This window comes from Echinops telfairi, unplaced genomic scaffold (genome assembly GCF_000313985.2).
Source record: "Echinops telfairi isolate 266 unplaced genomic scaffold, ASM31398v2 ScPeMD7_31;HRSCAF=116, whole genome shotgun sequence".
Lineage (NCBI taxonomy): Eukaryota > Metazoa > Chordata > Mammalia > Afrosoricida > Tenrecidae > Echinops > Echinops telfairi.
This window is the reverse complement of record NW_022103928.1, coordinates 60,488,547-60,508,147: the sequence shown is the minus strand read 5'-3', so window position 1 is coordinate 60,508,147 and position 19,601 is coordinate 60,488,547. Positions and strand designations below refer to the sequence as shown.

Below are 19,601 nucleotides of genomic sequence, written 5' to 3'. Positions count from 1 at the left end.
TACCCATTTCTTTATTATTATTATTTTTTTCCTTTCCCCACGTCCTTTTAGTTGGCTACCATAAGTATCCCTGTATTTGGTCTGGTGCCTGCCATACTACCTTTTCCTCACCCCAGGAATGTTTGTATACAGTAGCTTTTTCCCTATGTCCCTTTTGCATTTTTTTTTCTAAAGCTACCTCAGCGGACTCAGGTTGTACTTGTCCTTTTGTGCTTGGCTTACTTTGCTTAGCATGATTTCCTCCAGTTCTTCCCATGCAGTGATGTGCTTCATATGTTCATCACTGCTTTTTAGTGATATGTAGTAAGTACTCCATTGTATGTAGGTACCACAGCTTTTTAATCCACTCGTCAGTTGATGGAAATTTGGGTTGTTGTGAACTGTGCCGCAATGAACATTGGAGCACAGATGTCTGGCCTTGGTTTATTTCTTGCCTCCGCTGGGTAGATGCCCAGTAGGGGGATTGCTGGGTCGTATGGTAACTCAATTTCCATCTGTTTTAGATATCGCCAGATCAATTTCCATAGTGGCTGTACATACGTACAGGTCCACCAGCAGTGGATGAGAGTTCCTGTCTCCCCACAGCCCCTCCAACACTTGTTGCTTTCTGATTTTTTGAATCTGCTTTCTTTGAGGGTGTTAGGTGGTACCTCATTGTTTTAATTTGCATTTTTCTTATGCAGAGCTTCTATATAACAGAGACAGATGACAAGGCTCGGGCAGGTGAACGGATTTTGACCTAAACACCCACTGTCAAGTTGGCACTGAGCCCGCCCAGCCCCCCACCCCCCTGAGCTGGTCCAACCAAGACCAGCAGTGTTTTCCAATAGCCGGACCTGTGCCCATGGCATTGGGTGAGCAGTAGTAGGCAAGGGATTCTGTTTCCAGCTTCTTCCAGAATTTCAAGGAAAAGGTCTCAGTTTGGGGTCTTTCGTGTCCCATGCCTCTCATACTTCGGAACAGGTATCGTAACCGAGAGCAAGCCCTCAGGCCGAAAGCACTGGGCAGGCAAAAGCCGACTCATCGCGTCCCTAAGTACAATAGAATGAAGCAGATGGTCCAGGCCTGGAGCACCCTCACATGCGAGCCCATGGTTGGGAGCCACTGAGTCTACCCATCTTGTGCAGGTCGCCCTCCCTCTGGCTGCCTCGCCACCAAGCAGCACGTCCTTCTCCAGGGCTGGTCTCTCCTGACGACATGCCCAAAGTATGTGAGACAAAGTCTCAGCGGTCGTTTCAATATCCGTCACCAGCACCATCCTTCAAATACACCAGTGTTTCTTTGGTCTTCCTTATTCAATGTCCAACTTTCACAAGCACATGAGGCAATTGCAAACGCCGTGGCTCAAGTCAGCCATATCTTAGTCTTCAAAGCAACATCCTTGCTCTTTAAAGAGCTCTTGTTCAGAAGATTTACACAACGCACTGCGTCATTTCAGTTCTCGACTGTGGCTTCCATTAGCACTGATTATGGATTTAAGCAAGATGAAATCCTTGACAACATCAATCTTATCTCTCCTTATCACGACATCCACAACTGGACAACAGAGTCCAGTTGTGAGGACTTTGGTTTTCTCTCACACACTGGTCCTGAAGGGATCATCCGCCCTGGATTCCCTGTGTTTCCAGTTCCTATCTGTACCAGTGTACATCCTCTGGTCTAGCCAGACTTGCGAGGTAGAATTGGGATCATGATAGTGGGGTGGGGGGAGGAAGCATTTAAGAACTAGAGGAAAGTTGTATGTTTCATCGTTGCTACCCTGCACCCTGACTGGCTTGTCTCCTCCCCGCGACCCTTCTGTAAGGGGATGTCCAGTTGTCTACATATGGGCTTTGGGTCCCCACTCTGCACTCCCCCTCATTCTCAATGATATGATTTTTTTGTTCTTTGATGCCTGATACCTGATCCTTTCAACACTTCAAGATCACACAGGCTGGTGTGTTTCTTCCATGTGGGCCTTGTTGCTTCTGAGCTAGCTGGCTGCTTGTTTACCAAGGACTTTGATTTTCTTTACATTAAGTTGTAATCCATATTAAAGGCTGCAATCCTTGATCTTCATCAGCAAGTGCTTCAAGTCCTCCTCTCTTTCAACAAGCAAGGGTGTGTCATCTGCATATTACAGGTTGTTAATAAGCCTCCCTCCAATCCCGATGCTTCCTTCTTCTTCATTTAGTCCAGGTTCTCTGATGATTTGCTCAGCACACAGATTGAACAAGTGTGGTGAGAGGATACAACCCTGACACACACCTTTCTTGATTTTAAACCTTGCAGTATGCCCTTGTTCTGTTCACACAACTACCTCTTGCTCCATGTGCAGGTTCTGCATGAGCACAATGAAGTGTTCTAGAATTCCCATGCTTCTCAGTGCTCTCCATAGTTTGTTATGATCCACACAGCTGATTGCCTTTGCATAGTCAATAAAACACAAGTAAACATCTTTCTGGCAGTCTCTGCTTCGAGACAAGATCCATCTGACATCAACAGTGATCTCTCTGGTTCTATGTCCTCTTCTGAATCCGACCTGAACCTCTGGCAGCTCCCTTTCAATGTGCTGCTGCAACCGTTGTTGGAAGATCTTCAGCAAAATCTTACTAGCATGTGATAGTAATGATATTGTTCCATAATTTCCATATTCTGCTGGGTCACTTTTCTTCAGAATGGACACAACTATGGATCTCTCCCAGTCAGTTAGCCAGGTCTCTGTCTTCCAAATTCCCTGGCATAGGTGAATGAGGGCTTGCATGACCTCATCACCTTGCTCAACGTTTCCACTGGGATTCCATCAATTCCTGGAGCCTTGCTCTTGGCTAGGCCCATTGCCTTCAGTGCAGCATGGACTTCTTCCCTCTGGACTTCCAGTTCTTGGTCAGATGCTACCTCTTGAAATGGTTGACTGTTTATTAATCAGGAGCTTTGCATATAGCCAAGAACTCAGTACTATTTTAAAACAAAAGCATTACATTGGTAATATTATTATTAAATATGATTAATATTATTTTTGTCACAACCTCTCCTTGTTGCGTGGATTGTGAGGTAATGGGAAGGAGATGCCCCATCCTAAGGCCCTTGCTCTGGCACCAGAGGTTCTCATCCAGGGATGACCCATCCCCAAGGGAATATTTGGCAATGTCTAGACACATTTCTTATTGTCGCCTATTATCCACTTGCATCCAGAGAACAGGGATGCTGCCAACCACACCGCAGCACATGGGACAGCTCCCAACCTCAGGGCTGATCTGACCTAACCGTCAAAAGTGGAGAAGCCCTGCCCTGCTCTCCCTGCCCCTCACCCCTGCTTACGTCTCCTCCCCTGTCCGCTCTCTGGCCAGATCACTGTTTCCAACCGCGACTTGACCTGGAGTCCAAGACCTCAGCCTCAGCCTCCTCATCCAGTAAAAAGTCTGGAGTGCTTCCATCCCCTGTTGATGGAGCCTGGTGGTCCCCATTGCGGCTGTTCCCCAACGTCTCTTCCTCTCTTTCAGTATTTCCAATTTCCAAAGCTACACACACACACACACACACACACACACACACACACACACACACACAATCCACCACCACCTAGGACACCACCTGGTGGAGTATAATGGTATGGGTTGGTCTGCTAGCCACAAGCAGTTCCAAGTCTGAAATCACCAGCCACTGAGAGTGACAGTCTCAGAAACCCACAGGGCAGTTCTACCCTGCCCTGTGGGGTTGCTGTGAGGTGGGATGGCTCGAAGGCTGGGAGGTTTTGGTTTGGATGACACTGCAGAGCAAGGGGGCAGGGAGTGGTGAGTAAGAGATGGAAGCACCCAGGTCTTGTCTTCAGATCTCAGCCCCTAGTTCCTTGGAAGCGCCTCTTGACTACCAACTGCTCCCTTGGTGTGTTGGCAGGCTGATTCTACTCCTTCCCATGTGCCCCTTCTATGCTAGCCCATGCCCTCGGACCTATGCAGTCCTGGCACTTAGTAGGATCTCAGAGCAAATAGGGTGGGAATCGATCTAGAGAAGGCAGAGTGAGGGGCGTGGGGGTGTATGGAATGAATGCCGAACACCTTAGCGAAAAAGGAGAGCTGAGTCCAGTGGTTCTCAACCTGTGGGTCGTGACCCCTTGGGGGGTTGCCGAACAACCCTTTCACAGGGGTCGCCTGATTCATAACAGTAGCAAAATTACAGTGATGAAGTAGCAATGAAAGTAATTTGATGGTTGGGGGTCACCACCGTGTGAGGAACTATGAAAAGGTTGTAGCATTAGGAAGGTGGAGAACCACTGGCCTAGTCCCAGACTCAGCCAGCCAGAGACAGGCACACACGCAACAGAGAGAAGGGGCAGGCAGGCACATAGGAAAGGGGGGAACAGAACCAAGAGCAAGCCCACTGACAGATGCCCTAAGGACAGACAGGCTTCCAAGGCTGTATTCTTGTGGAAAGCAGATGCCTACATCCTTCTGCAGCGGCTCAGGGGTTGAACCTCTTTCCATTAGCTGCAGAGTGCTAGCCCCACCAGGGGCCCCTGGCTCACGTTGACTGGTGAGAGGAGGGGGAGAGAGAGTTTGCAGGGCTGAGCCAGAAGAAAACCTCCCTGAACAAGACTAGCAGGGAGCCCCACAGGGAGGAGCCGAGCCTGGCAGAATGTGGTGTGGTTTCCACGGAGATGGGGGAGGTGTTAGCCAGGGAGGAAGGTTAGGCCACAGATGGCCTCCAAGAGAAGGCCAGAGGGGAGGTGAAGGGCAGGGTAGGTTGGAGAGGGCCCCTACCCAGGCTTCCCACACCTCCCTCTGTGCCCCCAGCTGGAGTGGGAGGGGTTGGGGGGACCTGAGGGCTGTAGTCCAGTCAGGTCTTCCCTCAACCGCTCCACGCCCCATCCCTAGCCCTTGACCTGCCTCTGTTTGGAGATGCGGTCCTGAAGAGGCTTTAAAATGTTTGGGTGTCAAAATGTTGGGGGGTGGGGAGCAGTGGAGGAGGGGAAAGCCACGTTTCTCCACATGCTCTCCCTCCTCCGTGTTAGGTCATGGTTGGCAAAACTCGGACCCCAGGGCACCACCTGCCTCTGACCTTGTCTCCAGTTTATGGAATATGCAGGCCCATGTTCGAATTTCAACCTGCAGCCTGCCTACGATGTCCCAGTGTGGGACCGCAGCCCTGGGTTCTCCCATGAGCGCCCCTGTGACAACCTGCTCCGTATTGTAACTCAGTGAGCTCGTTTGGCTCACCTTTGCCATTCCCCTTGTCTGGAACTCCTTACCTGACCGCTAAGCTGAGGCGTGTGCTTATGGACCCGGGAGGAGCAGGTGGGAGTATTGGAGATAGAAGGAAGACTGCGTCCAGTCCAGGGTGTGTGTGGAGGGACAAGTAGCTGGGCATCCTGCTTTAGATGTGGACCACAAGGACGGAAATGCAGGAAGGGGGCACCAGGCTAGATTCCCAGCAAGTGCATCTCTCGGGCAACCATGGCCTATCTGTCAGTGGAGGCTTGGCTGCTGCTCCAATAAGAGGTGCTTCCAGGCCGAGACACAGGAGGAAGGATGTCCTGGTGCTTTGCTTCCTCAAAGCCAATGAGAACCCTTTGGATAACAACACTGGATCCAGAACCAACGGCCTGTGCCGTACATGGGGATCGCACATGCATGTGGGAGATGTCACCAGGCCTGACTGACTCAACAACCCAGGGGTGGGGGGCCCCAGGCACCTCAGGGAGGGAAGGGCCACCCACCTCTCGGTTAGTAGGCTGGACAGAGTCTGTGGCCCAGAAAGCAAGCTGTCAAAGCTGACTGCCTTCCCCACCCTGGGGACAACACAGGCTGCAGGGACAGTGGGCAACACTGACCATCGCCTTCAGTTTTAGGTATCACTGCGGCCATCTACAAATCTTAAGTTCCCGGACTCCCGCTACTCTCGCCCCCGCCCTCCCCCCCCCCCACCACCTTGCACAGGGTCAGGATCCTGCAGTTCCAAACAGAACCCCGTGTGGCCTCCAGTGCCCTAAACACACATTCTGATAGACAACTTGCGGGCAGCATCACCCCAGCTCCCTGAGCGCAGGCCACACCATGTCCTCCTCTTCGGAGGGAGCTTGAGTCCCGCCGGGTCCCTGAGTCTGATTGGCTCCCGTGTGCCTCTCTGTGAGCGTCCTTGTTACCAGGGGAATGCACTGTGCTGATTGGTCCGGGGCTGGGTCCTGTCCCACACTAGCTCTGGGAGAGCAGTCCATTCAGGAGGGCTGGGAGAGGACCTGCAGGTCCACAGCTGCACCTTGGGTGGGACCTTCTCCAGTTCCCTCTGCTTCCCGCCCACCATTTTCACCTTAGTTATTATGTTTACCATTATGACGATTTTTTATAAAACAGCTATCCTTTATTGAGGAACTTCCTTGCCCAGAAGTTTACTTCACCGGCTGCCTTTTGTCATGTCTACAATGTCCTGGTGATACCATCATCATCCCCATACTATAGATGAGGAAACTGAGGCGCAAACGGGAAGGAACTCGCTTAAGGTCACACATCTAGGAAAGAGCCCAGCCAGGGTTCTCGCCTCAGCATTTTTCGGCCCTGCAAGCCCCGAGTCCTAGTGCAGGCTTCCCTTCTGTCTCCCCAGCAGCCCTACCGCCCCCACCCCTGGCCTGGGCCCCGCCCCCAACAGTAGAACCAGCCTCATTTAATCCTCCAGTCCTCTCCCCGAGGAGGAGGGGCGTGGTAAAGACTACCCTCAGCTGGAGGGTGCCCTAGCTTCCCCAGCGTCCCATATCACTGAGTAGGAGGAGCATCTAGCCTCAACACCTACGCCTTGTTTCTCATTCCAGTGCCCACTCTCTAAGCGCAGACTCCCCTAAGTGCCCGAGTGCGACCCTCTCCCCGGGTCCTGCACGTGAGGAAGGTGGCACTCAGTGCTCGGCCGGGCTGCCTGCTGCCAGAAATGCGAGGGCGCCGCAGTGGCTTCTTTCTCTCGCTTCGAGGACAGTTTCGGGGGGAGGGGAGGTGGGCTTTGTGGGTCTGGAAAGCTTGGGGCGCCCAAAGACCAAGCCGAGGCCCTGGCTCCGTGCAGAGTAAGCGGTTCATCAGGACGTCCGCGGGCGGGCGGAGGAGGGCTGCCGGTGTCTCGAGCTCCGGCCAGTAACGAGCCCCTCTGTCTTCCTCCCTGACCCCGCGGTGGTGGGGCCGCCCCCTTAGCTCTGTGCCTCGTCTTGGGCTGCATGATCTTCCCCGACGGCTGGGACGCTGAGACCATCCGGGAAATGTGCGGGGCCAAGACGGGGAAGTACTCCCTGGGGGACTGCTCTGTGCGCTGGGCGTACATCCTGGCCATCATCGGCATCCTCAACGCCCTCATCCTCTCCTTCCTGGCCTTCGTGCTGGGCAACCGGCAGACGGACCTGCTGCAGGACGAGCTCAAGCCGGAGAGCAAAGGCGAGTGCTGCGCGCGGGGCGGGGCGGGGCGGGGCGGGGCCTTGGGCAATCAAGGTCGCCCAGGCGAGGAAGCCAACACGCCAAGGGCAATACCACTGGGGAGTGCCCCACCTAGCGGGTCGACCGCAGCCTGTGTGGCCACTGCAGGCACGCCAGGGCATAAACTCAGGACAAACGTGTGAGAAAGCTCTGGGCAGTAGCCTCCATCCAGCACAGCGAACAACCGAAGGGGCCGTCGGCGGGAGGATGGACCAAATAGTGCAAAGCTGTGATTAGGATGTCAGTACCGGAGTGGGTGATGCATCTTGTCAACAGTATTGAGACGGTAGGGAGCTTCCAGACAAGATGACAAGAGGGATGTTTTTATAAAACTCAAAACCAAGCAATGTTTTTTTTCTTAAACGATCGTAATTGATGGCAGTACTCTACATGTGGTGTAACTCACCGCCCTGGGGCCCATTCGGACTCACAGGGACCGCACACACGGTTTCCCAGGCTGTAAGTCTGCATGAACGCCGACAGCCTCAGCTTTCTCCCACAGGGCGCGGTGGATTCGAACCATGGACCTGGCGGTCCAGGACTCCTTTATATATATTACATACATGTCTATATGTGTAGTATATATTTATACATGTAGTATATGTCCAAGAAACATGAGTTTCACTGCCATCGAGTCAATGCGTATTCATAGCGAACCCCCCTTAGTAGGTTTCTGAGATTAACTGTTGACAGGAGTAGAAAGCCCAGTCTTTCTCCCACAGAGCTGCTGGTGGCTTGAACTGCCGACCATGCGGATCACAGCCCAACTCGTAACCATTACACCACCAGGGCTCCATACACACACACATATATATTATATAGCATATCATATATTCTATGTATATATTTAAGCAAAGAACTAAGTACAAATGGTAGTTTGAGCCTATCTCTGGCTGGGAGGGGAGGGGAGGGGGCGGAGGCGGGGACTTTAGATGAGGGACATGCAGGCACATGCGAGTGACTGTGAGAATGAGAGTCAAGTGAGAGTGCTTGTGTGGTGACGTCAGAGGTCTTTCCTAGAAAATACTTTGTACTTAGTGTGTCACATATCCTGTTCTGCACATGTCCAGTATCATCAAAATGCAGCAGAGAAAACAATACCCAGCAGCCCAGAGCCTCCCCCGTTCCTGTGATGAGAGCCTTCTGTGTGCCCCATACATTATGCGGCCCTTTCTCCGTGTGAACAGAAAGGCATTTTCCCAAACAGACCCGCCCCCTCAACACACACACACACACACACACACACACAATGCTTAGGATTACTCCCGAGAGAGGAACACGGCTTTATTTAGCCTTTCTTCTTCCAAGGTGAGCAGAGTTTCCAGCATTTTACGACTGCTGACGTTGCTATAGTGACATCTTTGCACGTGCCTTCTCCTGGTCATGCACACATTTTCTTTTTATTAATAACCTTGGTCTATGACTATTTAAAAATTCTGCATGGTCCTCCATAGGGCTGTGATCCTTTTTAAAAAATAGATCATTTTATTGGGGGCTCTTCTTACAACTCTTATGCAAATATCTTCTTAGTGTCTTTCAAGCGCCGAACCGCACACTTGAAATGGGTATGACGGTGCCAGACAGCGCTCGAAAGACGTGCTAGCCGTTTGCACTCGAGGAAGCTGACTTCACTATCGATGGCTTCTGACTCCCAAGTCCACCCTGTCCCCATCAACCAGGGACCCTGCAGAAGCGGGCAGGGCCCGGCTTCTGAGGGCCAGTTCCTGACTGTAATCCACAGGCGTTGTAACCTTTGTTACTTTATCGCACGCCTCCTTGACCTCTTCGCACGCCCCAGGCCCCAGTGTGGGGGGCTTTGTATCAGTGGTTGTGTCCGTCCTTGTAAGTGTCTCCTCATCTGTAAACTGGGATAAGGATTTTTGTTCCGAGTTGTCAAGTTGGTTCTGAGTTAATACCACAGCACCACACCCTGCCCAGCGCTGCGCTATTCTATCACCCTTGTGTGGGGCCCTGGGCTGCAGCCACTGTGTCAACGCCACGTCACGGAAGGCCTTCCTCTTTCACTGACCCTCTCCTTAACCCAGCGTGCGTGAGGTCCTTCTCCAGAGACCAGTCCAGAGGACGTGAGAGCAGCCGTCGTCAGGACTGGAGGGGAGGATGCTTGCACAGTATGCTCTCCTCTGGCAGGAGCTAGTTTCCACTCCAGTTGAACTCCTGTACCCTGGAGGCAGTTGCCTGCCTTGGAAGCAGGCTGAACTGAGGAGTCACTCACCTCTGGCTTCCATTCCCTCCTGCACATGGGGATGGAGGAGTTGTGCCGCCTCACAGGGCTGTGGGCTAGTGGGGAACCAGCCTGCGCATGTCCGTCTGCAACCACAGGCTTGTGGGGTGCAGTGAGGGCTCAGGAAGAGCTTTTAGTCCTTCATGAAGTCCCAGGCAGGGAGGCAGGGGGATTGTTTTTTCTTGTTGTTTTGTTTTTACCAACGTAAAAGCTAGATTAAGTGAGGTCAAGCAGCTTGCCCAGGGTCACCCCGGTGATAACAGCCTGCCACCCCCCCCTCCCCTTCAGCCCTCCCCCCCTCCCCCTGGCAGTGTGCGGAAGGCCCGCTGTCTTTGCCTGGCTTCCTCCCTACACAGCCTGAGACCAGTGATTCCTATCCTCGTGGCAGGAGGTGAGGAGCCCTGTGGCTTCGTGCTTTGAGCACAGGGCTGGCTCCTTCACAGCCGGGGCAGTTCCACCCCGACTGGGAATAGGTCAATAGGCTGGGGTTGGGTCGCTATGAGGTGGAACAGGCTTGAGGGCTGTAGGGTTTTTGCATGAGGTCAGAGCCCGCCCTCCTGTGGCAGCTTCCAGAAGTGCAGGAAAGACCAAGGCCCACTGGCCTTTCTGAAGTGACTTGGAAAGGTGATTCCTGGGTGTGAGCTCAGGCCCCACCCCCCTTCCCTCCCATTTTCTGCTGATTTCCCCCTAAATCAACATGGGGAGCCCTCAGTTGCCCCTCTTCATCATCAGGAGCTGTCCATCCCTCGCTCGGGAGGAACGGGCCCGACAGGCGAGATGAGTTCAAGTGAGTGAGCCTAGGGGCGCCATTCCCAGTCCGTGGCCCTGTACGTGTATGATGTGGCCGGCACCGTGCAGAGGCCAGTGAAAGGTCTGAGTGTTCCCATGGTGCAGGTGAGCACGCTGGGGCTTGCCCAAGGACACCAGCTGGTCCATGGGCTGGCTGCTGCCCATCTTACCCTGGGGAGCGCTGCGGGGAGCCTGCTGCCCTGGTGGTCTCTGCTGCTCACGCCCCTCTTTCTCTGTCTCTGTCTCAGATTTCGTCAGCTCGACAGTGAGCTCGGTATTGCGGCCAGGAGGTGATGTCTCCGGATGGGGGGTCCTCCCGTGTCCTGTGGCCCACTCCCAGGGACCCTGAGGCCAGGAGGGAAGCTCAGGAGTCTATCTGACCTCCGCTTGTCCTGTCTTCTGCCCTCCGGCCCCTCCGACCCAGCTCCGAAGGAAGATCTCCCACTCTCCACCTGACGTCTCTCACCTCCTACCTGCCTGGCTTGGAAGAGAGGGGTGGCTTGGGGCCGGGAGGGGCATGGAGTGAGAAAGAGCCCCTGCTGACCCCGGCGGTGTGGGGGGCGGAGGTTCTGGCTCTGCCCCCACAGCCCCCAGGGCCTTTCCTCACCCTTTCCCCCCTGCTCTGAGGACCCCCCCACCCCCCACCCCTGCAGGACCTCTGGAGGCTGCAGTCTGAGGGCCTTTGGCCCTGCCTCCCACAAGAACCCCATCAAGACACTGCCCTGGGCCCCTCTGGTGGACCGGACTTTTTCTTACCGACGATGATTCCACCACATCTGTCACAGCGTCTTGCGGCGTGCCGCCAGCCCTCGGGGGACTTTTCTTTCAGCGCTCCCAAAGGATCAGAGCTGCAGTAAGGGGAGGGCACACGCCTCCTTGCCATCCACGGACTGGGAGGCTGCCTGGCGCAGTCTGAGGCAGGGCAGTGGGCAGCGGGCCCTGGTGGAAGTCAGACAGGGCACTCTGATTCCAGAGCAGGGCTTTGGAGAGGCTCAGCCGGTGGCTGGGATGCTTCGACAGCGGCCCTTGATCCTGCCCTGTTTTGTACGGCACAGACTTCTCAGCCCCTCTATCAGGGTTGTGGGGGTGGAGGTGGGGGGAAGGGCCCAGGAGTGGACAATTAGGATGTGTCCTTCCTGCCTTTTGTGTGGCCCCCCTGCCCCCCACCCCAGGCATCTGCCAAAGGCAGAAACTGCCCTGCCTCTTTGATACTTTTCTGCATAACTTGAACTTGCAGGTCACCTCTGAACAGGGTACCCCTGTCCCCACCCCAGGCCTGTTCCCCTGTCCCTGCCTCTTCTTCTTCGCCCACCTTCTCGCCTTGTGATATGCCCAGGGTCCACAGCCCAATGGGCAGTGCTTGGAGCCAAGGCATGAATGTGTGTGTGTGCGCGTGAGTGTGCGTACGTGAGAAATGTGTGTGGGGAGATGAGAAGTCTTCCCTCTTTCATCGTTGGGGTGTCTCTCTCCACCTTGGCAGGGTGCAAACGAGGGAGATGCCAGGTGTTTTTCCAGCCCCCCTCATTACCTGTGTATTGGAGGGTAGAGCTATCCAGTGCCCCTGACCCTGGGGCTTGGGCAACTGCTTCCAGCACCTAGTTCAGGGGCAGCCAAGCGGTTCCACCTACTGTGCGATGGCTCTCCACAGTGCCCCTGCAGGTCTGGTGGGATGGTACAGCTATTGTCATGTCTGCCTCAGCCAGAAGAGGGGGCGGGTGGTGTGTGTGCCATGCATTTGCCAACTCGTGTTCATCTCCCTAAGAGTTGGACCCTCTGACTAGGACTTCCAAGACAGACCCACACGCTGCCTGTTTCCCCCATCTGGACCCTATCAGGAACCAGATACTGTGGGATTCCTGAAGCTTGGAACCCACCAAGTCCTAGTGGCCCTCCAACCTTCGGGATTCCCAGTTTCCTGCCCTCACCGTGCCTACTTCTCTCCAGCATCCAGTGAGCCCCTCACTGGTGCTGCACAGCCTGTGCCTCCCCCAACAGGCTGCCTGGGGGTGGGTGCTCCCGCTCCTACCTGGGTCCCTTGTCAAGGAGGAGGGTGTGGGGAGAGAGCTCCTCAGAGAACACAAACCAAAGGCCTCCCCCCTGCCCCAGTGGGAGGGCTGCTAGAGGCAGGGGCAGCATGGAGAGAGTGAGGGGCAGGCAGAATAAGGGGTGAGGAATGGGAATGCAGGGAGGGATCAGGTGGGAGAGAGGCAGGTAGAGGAGGAGGCAGGGAGATGGAGAGGCCTGGTGATAAACCCAGGAGGAGCAAGGGTGGAGAGTGATGGAGAAAGGGGGGAGGAGGAAAAAGGCTATGCTAGAGTGGATGGTGCTCTCAGAGGGGACTGAGCTAGAAAGAGAACTGGAGGTGGGGGAGGAAGGGAGGCAGAGGGAAAGACGGAATTAGGAAGAGGAAGGAAGCATAGAAGGCATCGAGATGGGCCACGGACCTGGGGTGGGGTGCTGTCTGCACTTAGAAAGGGGCGAGGGCACCTACTGTCCAAGGGGCCCCCACACCCCAAGGAACCATGGGAAGAGATCAGAATTGCCCTCTCGGAAGCCAAGGCGCAAGAGCCCCACCTCTTGTGAAGTGGGGTAGAGCCACAGCCGGAGGGCTTACTCTTACCGCAGAGGCAGGTAATTCTGTAAGAGTGGGCTGGTGCCAGGTGACGGAGAAGAGGGAGACTAGGTCCCTTGGGGGCAAAGTTTCCACGTTACCCCCCACCAGCTATCTCTCTGGCAGAGGGAAGGGCAACTTGGGAGACCCTAGTGAGCTTGAGCCTCAGAGAATGGAGCTGGGTCTGCTAAGGCCCAAGGGGACCCGGGTAGCACAAAGAAGGTCTCTTGTCTAGTTACCTAAGGGTCTCTAGCCTTTGGGAGGGGATGACTGGCCTCTTGGATTCTTAATATAGAGCCTCCTGGCTTCAGGTCCTGAAAACAGCGGAGCTTTCAGCACTAAGGTGAGTCTCTATGCTGGAGCAGCGTGGTCTGACCTCGCCTGGGCCTCGGACTAAGACCAGGGCAACCACAGCCCAGAGGTAGTTCTGTTTGGCTCTGCAGTGAAGTCCTTCCACATCTAGGTGATATGGGGCTCTTCCTTGGGGTCCTTGCAGGAAAAGTTTTCCTGAGCTGAGGGCCTGGATAAGGCTTGCTTTTGCTATTTCGGCTTGGACACAAGGCCAGCACCCTTCTCCAGCTTCCAGTGTGAACTGAGAAAAGGAAACCCTCTCTTTGGAGAAGCTGGGATCTCCCAGTACAAAGAAATTTGCAGGCCCTGCCTGGCTCAGAGTTCACTTTGGGTGGGTGGGAGTTTCCTAGGAGACGAACGAGGGGGGGGTCCCCGCGCTTCCCTGGGACTTGGCTCAGTGGATCTCTGAGGTTGTGTGTGTGCTACGATAGCTTGGTGTTGTCTACACTCCATTAGTAAGTTCTGTCTGAAGGAGTCCTCACTCTTCATTATCCACTTTGGCAACATTTATTTTGGTCCTGATCCCTTCTGCTGCTGCTGGATTTGAGCTTCAGTGCAGGTGGAATGATGTTCAAATAAACACTTTACATCACCCATGCTGGCTTATGTTTCTCCAAGTCTCAGGAAGGGTGGGTTTCAGCTGCTTTGTATCCAGGTTTGGTGGTGTCACTTGACAAGTTGGTTTATTTTAGTGACACATGAAGAAAAAGTCTGGAGGGGACTGGCCAGGCTATGATAGGCCCAACGCACGGTTACCAGGAATCGGGGCCCGCCTTTTCAGTGGGTGATCCCCTCCTGGAGCCTCGCTCTTGGCGCACGCGCCCAGTGCACCCGAGTCCGCCCGCCCTTCAGTACATCGATTCTTGGTCATGTGCCGCTTCTTGAAATGGTGGTGTGCCCGCCGCTCTCTTTGGCACAGTGGCTGGGCTCTTTCCATGCCGCCCGCATCACTCAAGTCTCTCGCCCATCTCACTGTTCGGGCTCACAGTCACCACAGGACAGGGCAGAGCTGCCCCGTGGGCTTCGGAGGCTGGTGAAGATGGCAGCTGGAGCTCTAGTCACTTCCATCGAGCTCACATTCCATTTGAAGGGGACTTCGGAAATCCCAGACCAAATGATGCGGCAAACCTCGCTATGAGAGGCCCAAAATGTCGCCTGTCGACCGGACACATGGCTGCCTCCACTCACTTGGGGTTCTGTTACTAAGAACAGTAAATGGAGTGGGCAGCTGGCAGGTGGCCATACTCTTGAATGCACAGGCTTCTGACAAGAGCAAATAAGGTGCCGAGAGGCCTCCGGTGTAACACCTGTAGCTGGGAGGTCAGAAGTAATGTGAGGGAAGTGTGTGAATTACTTAGCCCCATTTGGCACACTGTAATATGCTACAATGGTAGCTAATTTTGAACATCAATATACTTTTGGCACTTATGAGCTGAGCCTTCATTCAATACATTTTGAGCACCTACTATCTGTTAAGCACTTACACTGGTATAAAATATTAGTGAAATGTGCAAAAACCTGGAGTTATAAGGCCAGAAAAGACTCAGCATATCTCAAGCTGAAAGAATTGAAGGGGGAAAAAAAAGTCAAGCCTCAAGTTGTAATGCTGAGGGATTCTAAGGATAAAGGCACCCTGGGTGGTTCAGTGGGTTAAGTTGGTTGTAAACTCAGCAGTCTGAAACCACCAGCTGCTCAGGAGGAAAAAGATGAGCTGTCTCATCAATGAACAGATTTACAGTCTCTGAAACCCACAGCTCTGCTCTGCCCTGTAGGGCGCCTGTGAACCAGAACACTGAGTGCTACAGGCAGCATGGAAAGAGTACAGTTACAGTACCACAAAGAACTGGTGGGCATACAACCATTTCAAGTAGCATATGATCAAGAATCAATGTGTTGACGGAAGAAGTTCAAGTGGCACTGAATGCATTAGGCAAAAAAGAGGCTCCAGAAATTGATGGAATGCCCACGGAAATGTTTTCAATAAGCTCATGAAGCACTGGAAGCACCTACTTATCTATGCAAGAAAAAAAAAAGTTGAAATGCAGATATCTGGCCAACCAACTGGAAGAGATTCATATTTGCACCCACGACAAAGAAATGTAGAAATTATCAAACAGCATCATTAAAAGCACAAGCAATTAACACTTTACTGAGCATGATACAACAGTTATAGCACCCAAGCTGGCTGGATTCAGAAGAGGATGTGGCATGGGGAACAGCATTGCTGATGTCAGATCCAGCTCAATTAAAAAAGAGTATCAGAAGGATGTCTGTCTTATTCAACTGTGCATCCTAACAAACTATGGATAGCATTGAGAAGGGAATTGCAGAACACACTCTGCTTATGCGGAATCTGTACAATGGACCAGGAGACAGTTGTGTACACCGAACAAGGGGTAGATACTGCATGGTTTAAAATCAGATCCGGTGTGTCAGGTTGCACCCTCTCACCATACTCATTTCACCTGTATGCTGAGCAAATGATCAGCGAACAGGACTAGATTTAGGAGGAGGAGGAATCAGGATGGAAGCAAGCTTGTTGACAGCCTGCGATATGCACATGACACAACTTTGCTGGATCAAAGTGAGGAGGACTTGGAGCACTTGCAGATGAAGATCAAGGATTGCAGCCTTCAGTCTGCATTACAACTCAATGTAAAGAAAAGAAAACCCTTACAACTGGACCAAGCTCATGGTTCAGGTAGAAGTCGTCAAGGACTTGATCTTGCTTGGCTCCACAATCATTGCTCACGGAAGCAGCAGTCAAGAAGTCAGATGATGGATTGCATTGGGCAAATCTGCTGCACAAGATCTCTTAACACTTTGAAGAATACAGATGTCACCTTGGGGCCCTAAGGTGCATTTGACCCAGGTCATAGTATTTTTGATGGCTTTATGTGCATGTGAAAGTGCCACGGACTGCCAGAACCACCGACAGATCAGTCTGGACGGAAGTACAGCCAGGGTGGCTCCTTAGAAGCAAGGGCGAGACTTTGTCTCACATACTTTGGACATGTTGTCAGGGTGTTTGGTAAAGTATTTTCACAATCGGGAAAACAGCAGAGGACTGGGCAGGGTTTCACTCTGTCGTAGACTGGGTTGCTATGAATCAGAACCGTTCTGATGGCACCTGGCAGCAACAACAAAGTCCTTCTGCCAGAAAAATGAACAAAACAGTTCCTTCTACAAGGACCCAGTCTGGTGAGGGAGATAAGCACGCAAACAGTCATCCTACACTTGCGAGTCGAGTGTTGTAGAGGAATAGGAGTTAGGCAGGCCAGGGTCAGAGGCCATGAATGAACGGGAAGGACGCTTGCGACCAAGGTCAGAGACAAGAGTGATAAATGTGGAGAATGAGAATTGATTTGGTAATGTTGAAGTGTGAGACAGGGAGGGGAGTCTGGGGAGACAGGCCAGGGTCAGATCATACGAGCGATGGAACTCATTGAAGGATTTCAAGCAGGACAATTAGTTGCAGTTTAGATGCATCACTGCTTTCAGTGTAAGGGGTTCGTTCTACTAGAGGGAGGCAATTTTGGAGAAAGGGAACCAGAAACTTAGTACGAAGCAAGGTGGTTGAGGGCAACAGGTTAGAGACCGGTATAGAAATTAGCTATTTAAGTAGAGTCAAAGACACTGGGTAGTCAGGGGATTGTGGGGACGAGGTAGAGCAAGTGATAGGATAGTAAGATTTTTTGCCTTGAGGGCTTGGAAAGACTTGAGACATCAGAGGAAGGTACATCTGGGACATCCCAGTGGAGATGTCTGATAGTCAAATGACGTACAGGGATTTGGCAGTTCCAGAGCAAGGTCTGGGTCAGAAAGATGAACTTCCAAGTAATGGTTGAAACCAGAAGCACAGATGAACTTGCTCTGGTGTGAACAGTTACAGGGTGAATGCTATGGAATACTGGAAAATGCCAACGTTTAACGGGGAATTAGAACAAGATGTCCACAAAGAATCAAGAGTTTGGGATATGGCAACAAAGGATTGAGGCCAACTATTCAAACACTGCAGAGAGATCTAGTATGAGAAAGAAAAATGTGTCCACTGGATTTTGGAGTAAGAGACTGTTGTCTCTTCGTTGAGAGCTTTCTCAGGAGCGTGGGGAAAGCCCAACAGAAGTCTGTCCTGGAAGAGAATGGGGAATGGGCTGAATGAGGATAATTTGGGGGGAAATGTAGTTAGGGTGGTGAAATGAGTGGAGTTCCAGAATGACACTCAGTGCATCAGCAGTGGACAAGAACCAGCATGTCGCAAACAGGGAGAACCTTTTTCAGTGTGAGTTCAGCATGTTCACATTCAATAGCAAGTTCAGAGGTTGAAGATAGAGATGACAGATGGCACAATTGCCTGGTTTGGGGAGACGGGGGTCAGCAGCCCCAGGGTGGAGAGGTTGGTCTCAAGGACGGCCCATTCTGCAGCACTAGACAAATGTGGGAGCCTTCAAATGGAAGTGTGACATCCAGGAGATGCTTGCCTGCCAGCACCAGTGTCTCGGTGAAGGAGGCAAAGCCATTTATTGAGAAGGGGATGGATGAATTAGCATGAAGAGTGGTATTTGAAACAGTTGGAGAAATGGACTAGGGTTGAATGAAAAGATTTAAGTCTTTCCCCCAACGCTTCAAACATCCCTAAGTGGAGTGTCTCTTAAGCAGGGACTCCCTCTTTTCTACTCCTGTCCACCCTGGTAAACCACTAATAAACTCTGGTCTCAATACAGCAGCCTGTCCTAGTTATTTCAAAGTGGGATCATGTAATGATTTTCCCTTCTGTAACTTTATTTCACTGGTTTTCAAGGTTCATCCATGCTGTAGCATGTACCAGGACTTTTCTCTGCAGAATAGCCCACTGTAGGTTTGCAGCACATTTTAGTCAGTCATTGGCTGGACATTTAACTGATTTCCACCTTTTGCCTACTGTCAACAGTGCTATATAGTGAACACTGGTGGACCCGTTACCTGTTCTCTTGCTTTTCATCCTTTCTGAGTATACACCTGGGAGGCGAATTACTGGACCTTTCTTAATATGAGAACATTTATTGCACAACTAATGTTGAAATCCTTCAGATGAACGTGACGCTGCAACGGCTGCCCTCTTGGGTTTAGGAGTTGGTTCCTTCACGGAATCCTGTGGTCTACAAGTTATAGGTGTCTCATCCGACCAGTTCCGGTGGTATTTTGTCTTTTAGCCTTGGCACTCCAGTTATACCTTCTCTTGCGCATGGCTGGGCAGCTACATTTGCCACAGGCCGGCTTCTTAAGATGGCAGGCCTTGGAGCTACGGCGGCGGCACAAGGTGTGCGTCTTATTGCGACGCTTTCCGAAGGAGGACGTCCCCCTCATCTCACTTCTGCGGCCGAGACCAAAGAGCCATTCTATTTAAGTTGGAGGAATTTCTAAACTGTTTTCCACAGCGGCTGAACCATTTTACAATTCCACCAGCAGTGAGAACAAGGGTTTCCAATTTCTCCAAAAGCCCCATCAGCCTGCACTTTTCCTTTCTGAGGATCTTAATCACAGCCGCTTAGGAAGTTGGAATATATCACACACAACAAAGCAGCCCATCAATATTACCATTTAGGATGACTGCAAATGTACTATTCTGTATTGCCTTTTAACTATCCTATAAGAGGGGGCTCCAAAAAACAATGGGAAAAACCTTCTTTCAATTCCACTTACCCACAAACTCTCCAAAGCCCCTCTTAGCTAACAGCCTGGCGCCAGACTATGAGTCAGTCTGGTTATCTGCTGCTGCTTACTTTTCTTAGAGCTCCCCAGAGAAGTATTTATCACAGGAAAGATCCCCGAGTTCTTGCATGTTAATGAGCGTGCTGCTCTTACACTCTCAAAGTCCAGTTGGTGGTCAAAATTTCTGGCTGTCTTTGTCTTTTGAGTAGTGTACACAGTGAAACCTGTCCGTAACCTGTCTGGTGCAGAAACCTGTCAGAGCAGGAAAATGAATTCCCACTCAACAGTGAGAGAAAAGTGACCGGGCTGTCAAAGGTGGTGAACTCACAAGACCCCGAACACCCGGGTTTCTGGCTCTCACTGTGCTGGTCCAGTTTCTAACTCACTGAAGAACCAACATGCCCGGATGTCAGAATGTCCGGTAGCACGTCACTTTCTCCCGGAGAGCAGGGGGAATGACTGGGCGTCCATGCTTGCTGCAGCTCACCAGTGC

General features: G+C 52.3%; 1 protein-coding gene and 1 pseudogene across 1 annotated transcript in view; one reads left to right on the top strand and one right to left on the bottom strand.

Annotated features, from left to right (window-relative positions):
• The window catches only part of LHFPL4 (LHFPL tetraspan subfamily member 4), a gene marked incomplete at its 5' end in the record, with an annotated part of 34,100 nt that extends 20,089 nt beyond the window's left edge, over positions 1-14,011 (top strand). The window contains 2 exons of the mRNA XM_004702446.2: positions 7,149-7,385; positions 10,704-14,011. Of these exons, the coding sequence (XP_004702503.1) occupies positions 7,149-7,385; positions 10,704-10,804 (338 nt within the window). The remainder of the gene's footprint in view (positions 1-7,148; positions 7,386-10,703) is intronic.
• A 4,456-nt stretch (positions 14,012-18,467) lies between these two features.
• Positions 18,468-18,763, bottom strand: LOC115869530 (annotated as a pseudogene).
• Positions 18,764-19,601: the final 838 nt, after the last annotated feature.